Source organism: Drosophila sechellia, chromosome 3R (genome assembly GCF_004382195.2).
Source record: "Drosophila sechellia strain sech25 chromosome 3R, ASM438219v1, whole genome shotgun sequence".
NCBI classification, from domain to species: domain Eukaryota; kingdom Metazoa; phylum Arthropoda; class Insecta; order Diptera; family Drosophilidae; genus Drosophila; species Drosophila sechellia.
The window spans coordinates 5,584,136-5,599,368 of record NC_045952.1 but is presented as its reverse complement, the minus strand read 5'-3'; the positions used below and the strand labels follow the sequence as shown (position 1 = coordinate 5,599,368).

Here is a 15,233-nt window from a genome sequence, read left to right as displayed (position 1 = left end):
TTTATAGACTATAATTGATCCTTTGAGCCATGCTGAGCTCAACATGCATTTGTGCATTTCTTTATCTTACAAATTGTATGAGATTAAATGAAAAGTAATGTGAGTACGAGTATGACTATCAGCCAGAGTCCTAGTAACAGGGTGTGCAGGTGTGTGTTTCTATGCACCCATAATCATGTAAACGATTCAACGCAAATTACTGGCAAAACCAAAAAAAATCTAAGTCGTTATAATTCTGCTTTCGCTACAATAAAAGCATTTGATCATAGTTTAAAATAAAAATTTATTAAATTCATTACCAATCTGTAGAATAAAGCTATACAAGTTGTTTAATATTATTTAATGACTTCTAAAATAAATTTGATAAAAACCATCTCGTAATACTATCGATATTTTTCCCATTGCCCAAAAACATAATGTTGCCACGCAACCAGTTGGTTATAAGCCATAAATAGCACAACCCCAAGTTGCCACGCGATTCGTTTGCCCAGCTGGTAAATATTCAGAGTAAACAAACTGCCACAACGGTCAAATCAAAAACAAATATTTATTTGAATCCGAGGGTCATTATTTAATATTTGGGAACATGTACTCCTTGCAACACCCGCAAATCGATGAATGCTTTTTAGATTCCGAATCAACAGTTGAGGAAGTGGTCAGGTTACTCGAAAACCTTCAAGTGCTCGAAAACCTTCAAGTGCCCAACGAGTAAGTAAGAAACACTCACCAGTGATAAAAATTAAAATACTTTTTATTTAGGGAGGAGGCGGAGGGCCAGGAAAAAGCTGAACGGATTCCCAAATCTCCCACTGAAACAGAGGACAGTTTTATAATCACAGGGAGGAAATCTCCCATTCCAGTTATTTCCGCACCTACTTCTTCCAAAGAGAAATCAAAGCCCAGAACTTTCACCCGCATAGATCGAAGTAAGGATCGCTTTCCCTTCATGCGCCAGGTGGAAATGGATCTTGATCAGCGCTCAAAAGCTCGCTTGGAAAGGGAACGAGTGGCTCAAAACTTTCGAAAGTGGGTCTGGCTTATTGTATTACAAACTTCATTTACATAAATGCATCTTTAGATTGGGAAACGCAGAGTATCGGAAGGGTAACTACGAGTCTGCTATGAAAATGTACACCGAAGCCATCGAAAATATCCGCGACAGTCACATCCTGTACATAAATCGGGCTCTTTGTTTCATCAAGTGAGCAAACGATATGTGAATTCTATTGGATACTCCTCGACTGACGGCTCCCCTTTTATCCCCATAGATCGGGCAAATTCAAACGAGGCATAGTCGATTGCGATTTTGTTCTGAACAAATTGGACGAGAAGAACCTGAGGGCGTGGATGTATCGCGCCATGGCCTACAAAGGCCTTAACGATGAGTCCAATTTTGAGAACTGTGTAAAATATGCTCGCAAATTCAATTCGAAGCAGATGGATTTCATTGATGATTTCCTGGAAAAGCTAAAATAAAATTGGGGACTGGATGATGGATATCTCGTTGTCTTCAATTTTTGGGAATGACCCAGGCGCATTGAGGTAAAGGTTGCTTTTAACTCCATTCGAGTGGATAGCCACTTGAAATGTTTATTTAAATATAAGACGGCTGTCAAAACGAAGATTAAAGAATTTCGAAATATGCATGTTTCTAGCACTACTATTATACCAACATTAAGCCTAATTCACAGCTTTAAGCAGGAGCAGTACCCCGTCTGCGATTTAAAAAGCAACCCTATCCCTTGAATGCTTCAAGTGTTGTTTACATATGACAGCAGGAGTATCGTGTTTGGTAGCTCCTCAACTCTTTCGATTCCATTCCGATGTGCCATTCAATCGAAGTCAGGCTGGCACGCAGGGCACATCCTCCGCTCCCCCCATCCCGTGGCAGCCACCCTGGATGAGGGCAAACAATTCGATGGCGGTAATCAATCTTCCTTCACTCTCTGCCAGCTGACAGCTCCGTGGTGTAGAGTCAAATTGCGATCTTTGTTTGTGCCGGGTCCGGGTCTCGGCCAGGACAGCGGACCGGAGAACGGAGACCGGAGACCGGAGACCGGAGACCGTACTGCGAGAAGCTGACACTCGGCAGTGAAATGCCAGTACACTCGAAGAAATATTGAACGAAGGGGTTCCTCGCATTAATAGGAAAGGTGTTACCTATTTACTATTTTCACTTATGTTAAATCTTGTATTCGGAAATATTTTCATCTATCAACAATACAGACAAATAAAATAAAATAAATCGCAACACTCAATGTTATACTAACTTCTTAAATTAAACAATACAATGGTGGTTATTTATGTAATGTAATTCGTTGTGCATGAATGTATATAAATAACTTAACAAAAGAATTACTCACTTTATTTATATCAGTTTTTAAGCTTAACTAAGCTTAATAGATTACTTTCAGTGCAGATACGGAAGCAGGGGCTTCCAGAGGGTGGAGCACAAACTGGGGGTTGACTGTTCCATTTATGCGTGTCAAAGGTTGCGTGGCACAGCGGAGGGCGACAGATTGAAGCCGAGGCAGGCGACACAAATGTTGTACTTGTCACGGTTGTTGCGGTAGTTGCATCTTGTTCTTGGGTGGGTGTGGGTGTTTTGGGGCAAGGTGTGGGTGTGGGCCATGGGGGAACGCAAAACGGGTCGTCCCAAAATACGTATCCACTCATTAATCCCTTCCATTTAACGCCATTATCTGACAGTTATGTCTCCGTTTTATTGCATCTGAACAATAGGAAAAGGCTAAATATATATAAGCATATAGCGCATCAATCAATTGTTTTCTGCAACTCATGGAATGTTTTTACTGCTGGTTTTATGTCAAGCAATCGAGTAAAAATATTTCAATTAGAAATACATTAAGCGACAGTTGATCACGATAAGATCGAAATAATTATCTATTATGGCCATGACAGTCTATACGACAATAAAAATAATTATTTATGTGTACCAATCGTTGAAGGCCGTTCTTATATATTCAATTCACATGCTCGACATTATTTGATGATTCCCAAGTTGTTTATGAGATTTTTCACTCCGGTAATAGCAAAACTTTACCGATAACGAAATTCTACAAGTTAGTTATTGGCATAATCAAATAACTAATAAAAAGACACGACTCTGTGACAGCTGACGATGAAATATTGTTCCCAAAACAGGGCAAATCTAATATGATCCGAGTGTCCTCATCTCCTTTCCATGTGACACAACACGCCGGCCAAGATGAAAACGCTGCAGAAACTTTCAATATGCTGGAAATCACTTTATGATGTGATGACACCAATTTATCTGAGCTCACTAAGGAGCAGAGGGGCCTTTCGTTGTGACCACAAAATTGTTCGACCAAATGGCTTGCAAGTTGGCTTCACATCTTAACCATGCATAGGAGCTCTGACTAAATTAAAGATAACCTGGCTTGCAGTCTAGAATTATGAAATTAAATTTAAAGTAAAATCTACAATTTGCTCTTTCTGTAAAGGGGTCGACTTAGATTGTGTCAAAATGGAGAATGTAGAATCTTACGGATCATCTGATAGGCTCCTCAGGGCTACAATCTCGTCTAAGAGATTTGTTTTCGGGTGGACTTATGCTATCCCCTCCCAGAAGACCTAGTTTTAGTTTACATAAGCCCGGGCGATCGTAAATCTGTGCTATATAGCACGTAGCTCGGGGGATATGGCCGATTTTATATCGGGCGATTGGATTAGTTTGAAGTGACACTCTTTTTACAATCAGGGATCAGGGTCGGATCGGATAGGATCGCTTACCCATGCTAAGCAGGTAGCTCAATCCTTAGATATTCATAACTAACGCGGAAAACCCCGGGAAAAACCAAGGTCTTTCCCGTTCATGACCAAAAGATACCTGGCCGGGGGATTGGGGTCTCCAAGGCATGCAAAAATGCTGGGCTGATCCGTAGGTACGAGTATCAGTGGATATTTTGGATGATTCTAGACAAAGTGAACTTATAAAACACTTATTTTCAAATTAAAGTCAGTTTATATTTTTATATATTATTCATCACAATTAAAATAATATTTATCTAAGACTTAACTTTTAGGTCATACCTTTAGGTGCCTTGAAAATTTAGATGTACTTTCATTTTTTCATCACAAAATGTTTCAGATCTTAAAATACATTATATTTGACTTTTTGCAAGCATTTATTTGAAAATTTAGATGTACTTTCATTTTTTCATCACAAAATGTTTCAGATCTTAAAATATATTATATTTGACTTTTTGCAAGCATTTATTTGACGAAATATATAAGATTATATAAATAAAACAAATAGATCCAGACTTAACATTAATATCCCCTGAATAATAGTTCCAGACTAGCCTATTTTAAAGAAGGCTCAAAACGCGACTCACACCGCCAAGTGTGACGCTACTTGGAAGTACGTCGCTTTCTCTGGAGCCTGGAACTCACCTTGATTCGGAGCCAGGCTCAAAAGACGCGACATCTACCAGCCCAGACCAGCCGTCTGGGAATTCGAAAGTGTCGCAGGCGGGACAGGTAGGAACCAATCCGATCCGTCACGACTGGCTTCTGGGGTATATAAGCAAATAAGGAGATTCCAGAGGTATCTAGTTAAAAAACATAGTTCACAGCGAACAGAAGTCAGCAAATCGCGCTCTTCAAGAAAAATGTTTGGAATTCAAAGCGAAAACTATTTTGTGGACAACTACTCAGTCAGTGATTTAATGGTAGGATTTAGAAAAATACTGCTTATTTAAATAAAAACTAATCTTAAATTGATCAACATATTTATAGATATATCCTTGCGTCGAGTTCAACGTAGAAGCTGCTCCCGTGGCAACAACAAGATCCTCGGAGAAATCGAAGAGGTCTCGCACGGCATTCAGTAGCCATCAGCTAATCGAACTAGAAAGGGAGTTCCATCTCAACAAATATTTAGCCCGAACCAGGCGAATCGAGATATCCCAGCGTTTGGCACTCACAGAGAGACAGGTTAAGATCTGGTTCCAAAATCGTCGCATGAAACTCAAGAAGTCGACCAATAGGAAAGGTGTCATTGGAGAGCTGACCACGTCTATTCCACCTTCTTCCCAGTCGAGCGAAGATCGTCAAAAGGACGAGCAGATCGTGGAGCGCCTCCTTAGATATGCCAGCACAAATGTGGAAACAGCTGCACTCCGGCAGGTTCATAGCAGTGTCCTGGAGGAGGGTCAAATTACACCACCCTATCAGAGCTACGACTACCTCCATGAAATTTGTCCTGAGTTCATGGCTCTTCCCCAACTGCCTTTCAATGAATTCGACGAAAACTGGGCGAGTTCTTGGCTGGGTCTTGAGTCAACGATTCCTGTCGCAGAACATGTAATTAAACCCAATACACAGGATCAGCAAATGCTACAGAATTTCTGCTGGGACTCGAATAGCTCTTCTGCTTCATCGGCGGATATTTTGGATGTTGACGATGACTTTATTCAAAATTTGTTAAACTTTTAAATATATCTTTGACTATATGTTTAGGCAACTGTATGTACATATATAATAATTGTATTATACTAGCAATATCTTTCTGTGACTACCTTATTATTACTTATTTTGGAGGAAATAAAATATGGTTTATAATAATTATGTGCATTAATTTTTTCAAATAAAAAAATGCTGCTTGTGCATCATCTGGGAATATATTTTGCGAACTCGATTTTCAAAAATTTCTCCATCAGACAAATCAAATATTTTTTAACAATATCAATTTTTGTGGACGATACAGTTGACAAACTAAATTATCTTGACTTGTTTTGTTTTAACATATATCTAATGACCCTGGCTTGTTTTTTTACGTAATGCTTCCTTAAAGTTTCTTTCTTTTTACACATACATCTTTTTCACAGTTTTAAACAATCTCATGGTGCGCTTCGTCACTACGTAGGCTGCTGATCACATAGCTCCCTTCTATATCTATATCTGTCAGGCAACTTGTCCGCCAGAGCGTCCAAGTACGAACACCCCCAGCTGCAGTGGAATAATGTGGCAATATTTTTACACCTGTAGTGACACCCGTGTGCATTAAAATCCGCACATAATTACGAACTCTGTGCGGAGTGGATTGGAGAATGTGGCAAAAAGAGGTCGAAAAAGCGGCCAAAAGGCAAAAAGCAATGCCACCAAGATTGACAGGAGAAGAGGCGCCCAAAACAAAAAGAGCGATGAGCGAAGCGAAATGTCAAAAATACACATACAGAAAGCCAAAAAAGCCGGAGAGCGAGAAACTCGCTACTGTGGCTTTTTCTTCTCATTTTTTAGCTGATGCGGAATGTGTAAATAACAAAAACCAAATAAATTCCGTCACAAGCAACACGTTCGCGTTGGAAGTGAAAAAAAGCGAGTGAGGCAAGAAAACGCCGCGGAAATGATGGCCCAAGATACAGGGGTTCCCGAGCTACACGACCGCAAAGATACAAAACAAACTGCCGAGCCGGCCAATCAGAGGGCCGGAGACTTGTGCGCCCGTGTGCGTGAACTCCACCCCCTGGGCTCTGCGCGTAATGGCTATGGTAACCAGTTTCCAGATGGTAGCGCGCATGTGCCGACCAGGAAAAAGCGTGATGGATGCGGTGGCTGTCGCTTAGGCCACTCCTTGATACTGGGTCCCAAAATCCCAGTTCAGTGCGTTCGGTGCTATTGGATGGAATGGTTGTTGGCTGCTCTCTAGCTCTCGGGAACCGCACGAAGCTCCCCAAAAGCCCTCTGTCTCGCTCTCGCTCTGAAACGGTTCGGTGTCTAAAAAATAATATTTAATAAAATGACAGCTACTAAAATAGTTCAACAATTTTTAAAACTAAAAAGTGATATTATTAAAACGTGTTGAAACCAAAAGTTTTACTGTACGGTTGAGAAGTACTTTAGGAACCCCTGGAAAACCGGTTCTGCGCACCTCTTGAAGGCCAGAGAGGGACAGCTAGTGCCCACACGTGTATAAGTGCGAGTGGAGAAAACTATCTCAGACGAATTGCAACGACTGAGTGTGTGTCCGTGTGTGGCCATTGCAGCGATCGCAGCGACTCTACAAAACTCTACAAAATCAACACATTCCGCATACGCACCGTTGTACAGCGCGTACTTGCACTATCGTCGTTATCGCCGTTGTTTCGTCGGTTGTGTTGGCCTTTCGCGTCGCCATGGCTGCCAAAAGGTGTGCGTCTATGTCGACCTGAAAGCGAAAAACCAACTCCAAACACCACTTGACGGTTGAGCAAACACAACGGTGGCCATATTTACATTCGGATCTGGGTTCCCTCGCCGTCGTCGCGGTTGTCGCCTCTTTTCGCGGCCCACAGATAAGCCCTGACACACTAAAGTTCTACGCCAAACCCGCATCGCGAAAGTTGTGCCGGTAGAAACCAAAAAAAATAAACAAAAAGTTATGCCAGTTACTATGAGCGAGTGCAGACAATAGTGAAAACTGTGACCCAAGTGATACCGGTGAAATTTTCCACAAAGAACGCATATGTCAACGTAAGAGGAGAAACATGGAATACTGTGGTCTGTAAATGATCAACTTAATATGGTACGAAATTCTCTTACACATATTTCTTACCTAAATTTAAAAATAAGTGTTTAAGATAAGCACGAGAAAATCAATGCGTGTCGTTATTTCGAGTTCAAAACAACATATTAGTATAAAATACAAGTCTCTTAAGTCGTCAAAAAGTGTGTACACCAAAAATTTTTTTTCTATAATTGCCGGAATTGCGAAATTAGCTATGCGGCATTTCTTATGTGCTGAGGATATGTTACAGCAATATAACTTTTTCTGTTCAAAATATGTTAAATTACTTACTGACTATCAATCCTTAAAAATAATATACTATCTGCGAACCAAGCCAAGTAACTCTGTTAATTTTTTGTTAAATTGAATATTAAAATATTGTTATGTTAGGCTTTAAATTCTTATTGTTAATAGCAGACAAATCTTAGTCGGAATTAGGTGGACCAAAATTTAATATACAGGCGAAACAATCAATACAAGAGCAATTGTAAAAATGCAGACAATGAATACAAAGGCGATAATGATGAATTTATGGCACAGAACGCTGACAGACTAATTTAAATTTAAATTGGAATATGCAATTTAAAAATGGTCAAGAGTTTGACATTTACAATGTGAAAAATTGGATCGCTAATTTTTGAGTAATTCCTAAATCTGCTTTATAACATATTATAAATTCTTGGTAAAAATATTAGAAATAAATTTTTAACAAAGTTTTTGGAATGATTACTGTTCTATGTGATAATCTTATTCTTATTACAATGGTTAATTCGCTTATTTACGTATTTGTATTAAATCTATATGAATTGACGTAATTTAAGTAACGATGCCAGTATTTCTTAAAAGGATAATGAAAACATTTACGTATTTCGATAAACTATATACTTTATATTAAACGTATATACATATATTAATTACATTATTATGAAATTACAAAAATGGCTCTCATTTCCAGGTTCCCAAGCTGAGGAATATCTAATACACTCAGGAATTGAAATAGAAAGAATCTAAATTCAGAAAAAATATATCTAAGCTATGCAAGAAGTCTGCAGCTCCTTGGACACGACCTCGATGAGCACCCAAATCAAATCGGAATCTCCACTGAACCCGCTGCAGGTGCAAACTGGGCAGACGTCCCTGCCAGTGGTTGGTTGCGGTGGTGCGGGCGCCGTGGGTGGTGTGGGTGGTGTCGGTGGCGTGGGAGTGGGTGTTGGTCAGCCCGGAATCGGCCAGCAGGGGGTGCCACCTGTGCCGGCGGTGCTCATGGTCAACAAGATGACCCCGAACTGTGATAAACGGAGCGCGGACACGGCCTATTGGATGACAGCATCCGAGGGCGGGTTCATCAATTCGCAGCCGTCGATGGCCGAATTTCTCAACCACCTGAGTCCGGAGAGTCCCAAAATCGGAACACCTGTTGGATCCGGCGCCATCGGCGGAGTAGGCGTCAACGTTAATGTCAATGTCGGCGTCGGAGTCGGATATCCGGTTGGCGTTGTCCCTCAAACGCCGGATGGAATGGACTCGGTGCCGGAGTATCCCTGGATGAAGGAGAAGAAGACATCCCGCAAGAGCAGCAACAACAACAATCAGGGTGAGTCCACATGCACCTTACACTGCACCTCACAAAGTATTTAATTTGGCGATCTACCATGTAAAATTTAAAACCATTTTTTGAAGAGTAAGCGTCCTCAGTCAATCTCAAACTATTGAATTTCAAAAATGTAATAAAATGACAGATATTTTCATATACATTTTTCCATATTAAACTGATGACCTGAATCAATTGGGTTCTCTAATCCCGACCACTTTTTCTTGCCGTGTACTGGCTGGTGCAATGCGAAACTCTCATTAATCACGAAATCAATGCAATTTACCTTGCATCAAATGAGGCGCAGCATGGCGGCGCCTTCGCCACTTCCCGTCCAGAAAAACAGGACCAGAACTCTATGTCCGTACTGCCCGATCCCGATCCCGATCCCACTCCCAATCCTCCCTGCACCTTTACCTCGCCACTCGATCACGCACCGAGAGGGTTCGGCTCCTTTGATGGACAGCTCGGTCTGTGCCGGCAAAGATCTGTTATTTGCGATCATTTGTAACAATTTTCGAGAGCAGAGCGGACCAAGCTGGAAATGTTTCATTTATTTCCCTTCGCTTCGACTCGAGTCGAATGTGTCGATTTCATTTGCGCAAGAAATACGAAAAGCGACGAGCAGAGTACAAAATATAAAAAAATACAGAAAACTACGGCTGGGCCAGGGATCGAGGCAGCCGCATTTAAAATAAATGAGGTATCAAGGTTGTCCGACCATACGTTTTCCTGTCCGACTTGCCCAAAACCCGAGCCCCTTTCCTCAGAGCGATTGCAACCTGTTATTTGGGTTCATTTGTCAAAATATTTTTTCCTGTCCCCCTTTTTTGCTTTCGATCGAAGGGGACTGCGGATGCGGAGGGAATGCCGCGTTGCACGTTGCAATTGCAAGCCTGTGCGCCGCTGGCGATGTTGCAGCACAGAAAATACGAATTTCATGTCTGCTGCTGCACCATTTTAAACCAGTGCCTCAAATTCGCCATCTCTGCGTTCTCCTGGCCGAGGAAGGCATACAACTGAGGCAGGAAAAGTCTGCAAAAGGGACAAAATAGTTTCAATTTATCAATTAATTCTGACACACTTTTTAAGCAAGTCGTACATTTAGGTAAATATTTACTATGACATTTACTGCACGATTATAACTAATTATTGTAATAAAACCGTCCTTTGTTATCGTCACAAAAATGTTGCGTTTATGACAAATTTAACCATTAGTTTCAAAATCTGATTTAATATGAGAATGATGGAGCTAAATCTTTTATAATAATTTTATCTGTTACTTTTTTAAATCTGCAGTTAATACTTCGTAGCCAATATCTTAAATTCTTGTTGTTAACATAAAATCAAGAAAACAAGTCCATTATTATTAACCTGACCAAACGAAACCGAATGTTTGTGGGAGCGGAGAGTGTTCACCGACTTAAACTAATACATTGCCAATTAATATTGACCGCACTTAGCAACCATACATCCTGTTGACAAATGAGCAGGACTAATCCCCTGGATAGTGTGTGTAAGAGTGTGTTTAACCGCCAAATCCCAACACGTGGCCAGTGCGGAGTGGCAAATGGAACCGTCAAGGAACTCCCCAGAGGGGAGAAATCTTTCTCCGGGTCCGGGTCTCCGCTTGCCTCTGGTTTCCCGGAGTGAAAGTGAGCCAATAAATAGCGTGAAGCATTCTGAAGCGCCGCTGAAGGGTCAATACATCTTTCACCCACTCCCGGGCACACTATACGAGTATATCTGGATGTGTATGCACGCCGGGTCGAAAGGCAATGGGACGACATGCTGAGCGATATGGATTACAAATGATGTTGTAAATGTCCGTCCGTCGACCATTTGTTTATCTCAGTGTGCGAGCGGACTAGTGTGTTTGTGTTGGTTTAACAGTTTAATTTGTTAACGTTGTCAAATTAATTCCTTGTCAAGTGGTAATCGATCTAAATCATTCTCAGGTGGGCGGATCTGTGAATGGGAAACGGGTAATTCGTTGCCAAAACATCGCGATTGTAACTATTGGAAGAAGTTAAATCTTCATTATCCATTATAAGGGTAATGGATCTTTTTATACTTCTTCCTATTTTGCATGCAATAACTTCCATACTCCAAACCAAAAAGGGCCTGTTGAGCCATATCATTAAATGCCGCATTTTGTAAATTCCGTTTCCTGGCTGAAATAACAATTTGAATCCGCGCACCTCCACCCCCTTTGCAATCGCACATTGTTTACCGCAAATTGTTCGCAACGCATCCTGAATTTTAATGTGTGCGGCTGAAGTCACATCGCTGAATGGGTTGCACGAGTGGAAAGATGGATATTTCGCCTCAGAAATTGTTTTGTTAGCCTGTTTACATGAACATGAAGGGGAAGCAATAAAACTTCCGCTCAGTATCAAGTGTTAATTAGGCGTAATGAACTGCAAGAAAAGTTCGTAACTGTCGAGCAACATGTTCGCGTTCTCCCAAGTATCTGCGAGATACGCGAACGGATCTCCCCAGGACACTGCGATACGTTCACTGAAAGGAGCGGCTTTGGGGGTAAACCAATAAAAAACAATTTGACTTCGTTGGCCCTGGCTATTGAGAGGCGGCAATCCATTCGAAGCGCCATCTGTATCATCCACCCCGCGACCATATGTTGCTCCATTGAGAGGAGTAGCAGTTCATCCTGGTCCTGGATGGTTTCGTGGGTGGAAGGGCGGAAGAGCATAAAAAATGCGTGCGGCACGACTCAAAACTTACCCCCCGAGGATTACGATTATAACAAACCATTTATCATAATATTTATGTTGATGCGATGTACTTTTTCTCAATGAAGGTCTCAAAGTCCGCCAGGGTCAGAAAAAAGTGGAGGACAGGGCCAGGTTCGCGGTGCCTTTTATTAATTTTATTTATCATGAGTCATTCGCACATTTATAATTTTAACCTTTACAGTTGAATTCATTCAAAACGAATTCGGCGCGAATGCGAAAAAAGCTGGGGAGCGATAAATATTCAGCGATATTCCTTCATTCAGAATACTCTAAGAAAATCAAAGAGATTTTTGGAAAATCGCATATTCAGAGGGATGAAATGTTTTCATGGTACTCTGATACTGATATCCCACGATTATGTGGTTGACATTAACAAGCTCATATTAACAGAAAAAATATATGGTAGAAAATTATAAAATTTCACAAAGAGTAAATATTTGTTTTGCAACATAAATTGGGGATTTTAATGGAGCGTATCAACAATGCGATGTTTAATTACACTATCAAAAATATAATGTTTTATTTGATGAATGATAGCTTAGAGCATGCCAATGGTTTATTAACGCACAACTCGCTAGATTTTCTATCTTTCGAGAACATCCAAATCAGAATTAAAGTCCTTTTAACGAGAGAACTTCTCGTGGATAACTGCCTCTAAAAGGTAAAATCATGTCGCCGAGCATTAAATTAATTGGCGGTCGTCAAATAATTTTTGAGCACTAATTACGCGTCAAACGATGAAAAACTTCCAGGGCCAAGGAAAAGGCTCCAGGAAGGCTCAAGGACTTCAATCTTTTGGGTAAGGAGGCCCGTTTTCGGGTCGCTCAATTAATTGTTACGACTTTATTATGGAGATAAGTGCACGGCGTCTTGGCCAGAACAAACAAAGGGTTCTAATTGGCCCACCGCAGCCAGGATAATGCCGGCCAGACGTTTACGCCCCAGAGGGGTTTTCCATATTTTTCTTTCGCTTTCCTTGGCCTTTCCCTTTCCAAAATGACTCAGAAAAAATCTGTTACAATTAGTTAAGCCTGAGCCGGCGGCTGGCCCAAATAAATTTTAAGATTATTATTTTCTGCCACATTTTTTGGGTAGCTTTTTTCTGCGGTTTTATCTGCAAACTGATTTGTCATTATTTTTAAAGGGAAAAGGGCCCGCGAAATTATTTGAGTTTCTTACGATTTTCGGTGAGTTAAAAGTAAAATGTATCTGTTTTATGTTCTTAAGTTTTATCATTACTGGCAACGTTGTAACAAAAATCTTAAATAAGTATTGGGGACTAAATTAGTCTTATATTACATGAATAAAACTAATATATGTATACCCTGTGAGTTACTAAAAGAGAGTTTTGTAACTTAATCCTGGATTATAGACCACATAATCATTTAGGCAAATCAGCTTCCTGCATTAGGACACTACCCAACTCACTGCCATTGTCCTTTAATTTTCCCCCAATTTGGTCATTTGAGGTTTCCCCTAAAACTTTGACGTTAACCAATATCGATTTAATTTTATTTCCACTCATTTAGCTAAGAGCGTTTCAGTAAGAATGGAAATATTTGCCCGCGATTAAATTAAAAAAAAAAACTGGAAAAGGAAAAAGTTGAAAATGGGGAAAAGTGGAGGGGAGAAGCATTTTATGAAATGAATGCACTGACACTCTGGCCTCGCCTTGGAAAAATTTGAATACATTACAGAGGGTTTAGAACTCCCTGCAAATAAACCGTCGGAGCCGGAGCCGCCCCCTCCTCAAGCCCAGTGCACCCCGCCTCTTTTCGGCCAGGACGACGGCATGACAATGACACAAAAGCCGCGCACTTAATCGCCGCGGATCACATTCCGTAAAACCGCGACGATAAAAATTTTTTACGCTCCATTCTTGTGTACTTAGTGGAATGGAAGGACACCACCAACCACTCTACTCCACCACCCGTGGTGGCTGACCCGCCTGTCCGCAATTTCTTCGCCGGAGACGTCTCTCTGTCCAGTTTCCCGCGCACCAGAAAATCAGATCTGAAATTATTTCAATTTGTACGCGATTTATTTTTATGTCTTTTTTTAGAGAGCCCTCCTTCTCATCAGCAGAGATCCGAGTTTAAACGATTTGTAAACATTTGAATTGGATTTTCGGCCATAAAAATAGCTTGTTTGCGACCTTATCGCAAGGACTGGGCTAAGTTGTCGGCATTAGTGCTATCATAAGTAGGCCTATATCATAAGTACACCTATATATTTCCGTAACTCAACTCCACGCTAATCGCACTGCATTCCGCTTCACTGAAGTCACTGGGGGGTCGATTGGTTGCGGTCACTGAGGTGGGGGATGTCCCTAACAACTATAATAAATTAATAAATTACCAAGTTTTTGCATAAAACACAGTTTTACTTATCAATGGGCCAGGCCAACTGCAGTAATTACTAGACAGGTTCAGTCGAGGGTGTTGCCAAAGACAAATGACTGTAAAAATGTAAAATGCAGCCCAGGCAGTAAATGTCATAAATTATCATCACGCACCAAGTGATTGCCGACTACAGATTCTGACTTCTAGATTTTGAGTTGCGCTCCGGTGAGTTGCATAAACAAAGCAAGTCTAGTATGTTTTATAGCTTTTACGTATTAAAAAAGTCTTAAATGAAGGCATTATACCGTTGCGCGAAGTTCAAAGTTCTTACCATTAGATTTAGGAATCAGATATTTACCACTTCTATTTACTATCTATACAAGCAAATAATGAAAGAAGGAATGTTAATGTGTTTAATTAAAGTATAAGCGTACATAAAAATACCTTAAGTTCTTCACGTACCAACATCATTTCCTGTTGCTTCTCTTTATCTTAGCTGTCAGCACTCGAAACAAGTATGAAAATGTTAAATTTATTAAAAAACAACAACCCACATGTTTAAGTTTTGATTAATGCTACCGAATCTCTCGACAAGGCCACCACATGTAACGGCATTTAAAAGAGCGTGAAAAGTCAACTGGGACGAGCGAAATCCTATCCACACACGTGGTGGCCCAACTCCAGGATAACCCCTGTATCCGTAACCCCTCGATGTGAGTGTGTGATTTAAATAAAACTAATGTTTGTGTGAAAATGGATTTTCTGTTTGTCATCGGCTGTTGACTTCCCCGTGTTTTGTATGCAAGGGGCGAACCGCAGGGCCAAAGGATTTCTTCCGCTCCTGTTCCTGGCCATATTCAAATTCGGCGCCAGCAGCAAACAGATTTAAATTCGCATACGCTTAGCACGTGAATGTGAATCCTTAAGGACGACGGGCAGGAAGAGCGTCAACGACGCCGCTTTCCGCCGAGTCATGCATCATATCTACAGCTGCGGAAACCCCTGAGTTGGGA

General features: G+C 40.9%; 3 protein-coding genes across 4 annotated transcripts in view; all 3 read left to right on the top strand.

The window, feature by feature from the left end:
• The first annotated feature begins 479 nt into the window (after positions 1-479).
• On the top strand, positions 480-1,497 carry LOC6614154 (tetratricopeptide repeat protein 12). Of its 2 annotated transcripts, XM_032721325.1 has the most exons (5): positions 480-494; positions 563-708; positions 760-1,026; positions 1,079-1,201; positions 1,269-1,476. In XM_032721325.1, the coding sequence occupies exons 2-5, from the start codon at positions 587-589 to the stop codon at positions 1,474-1,476; spliced, it is 720 nt and encodes a 239-aa protein (XP_032577216.1). In that variant the 5' UTR covers positions 480-494; positions 563-586. The 2 variants fall into 2 exon arrangements, with proteins under 2 accessions (XP_032577216.1, XP_002038607.1); XM_002038571.2 differs by lacking the exon at positions 480-494 and having other exon boundaries at positions 587-708; positions 1,269-1,497.
• A 3,102-nt stretch (positions 1,498-4,599) lies between these two features.
• Positions 4,600-5,581, top strand: LOC6614153 (protein zerknuellt 2). Its single transcript, XM_002038570.2, has 2 exons — positions 4,600-4,715; positions 4,783-5,581. Exons 1-2 carry the CDS (start codon positions 4,656-4,658, stop codon positions 5,479-5,481), a joined length of 759 nt encoding a protein of 252 aa, XP_002038606.1. The 5' UTR covers positions 4,600-4,655; the 3' UTR covers positions 5,482-5,581.
• A 1,130-nt stretch (positions 5,582-6,711) lies between these two features.
• Positions 6,712-15,233, top strand: part of LOC116801573 (homeotic protein proboscipedia) — a 32,286-nt gene continuing 23,764 nt past the window's right edge. The window contains exons 1-2 of the mRNA XM_032722014.1: positions 6,712-7,549; positions 8,487-9,125. Of these exons, the coding sequence (XP_032577905.1) occupies positions 8,567-9,125 (559 nt within the window). The 5' untranslated portion in view covers positions 6,712-7,549; positions 8,487-8,566. The remainder of the gene's footprint in view (positions 7,550-8,486; positions 9,126-15,233) is intronic.

What these genes read in the sequence shown, in the direction of transcription:
- LOC6614154 (XM_002038571.2), top strand. Translation starts at nt 587, where the DNA reads ATGTACTCCTTGCAACACCCGCAAATCGATGAATGCTTTTTAGATTCC. An exon ending in AACCTTCAAGTGCCCAACGA is followed by an intron (nt 709 to 759) that starts GTAAGTAAGAAA and finishes CTTTTTATTTAG; the next exon opens with GGAGGAGGCGGAGGGCCAGG. An exon ending in CGGGCTCTTTGTTTCATCAA is followed by an intron (nt 1,202 to 1,268) that starts GTGAGCAAACGA and finishes TTATCCCCATAG; the next exon opens with ATCGGGCAAATTCAAACGAG.
- LOC6614153 (XM_002038570.2), top strand. Translation starts at nt 4,656, where the DNA reads ATGTTTGGAATTCAAAGCGAAAACTATTTTGTGGACAACTACTCAGTC. An exon ending in ACTCAGTCAGTGATTTAATG is followed by an intron (nt 4,716 to 4,782) that starts GTAGGATTTAGA and finishes ACATATTTATAG; the next exon opens with ATATATCCTTGCGTCGAGTT.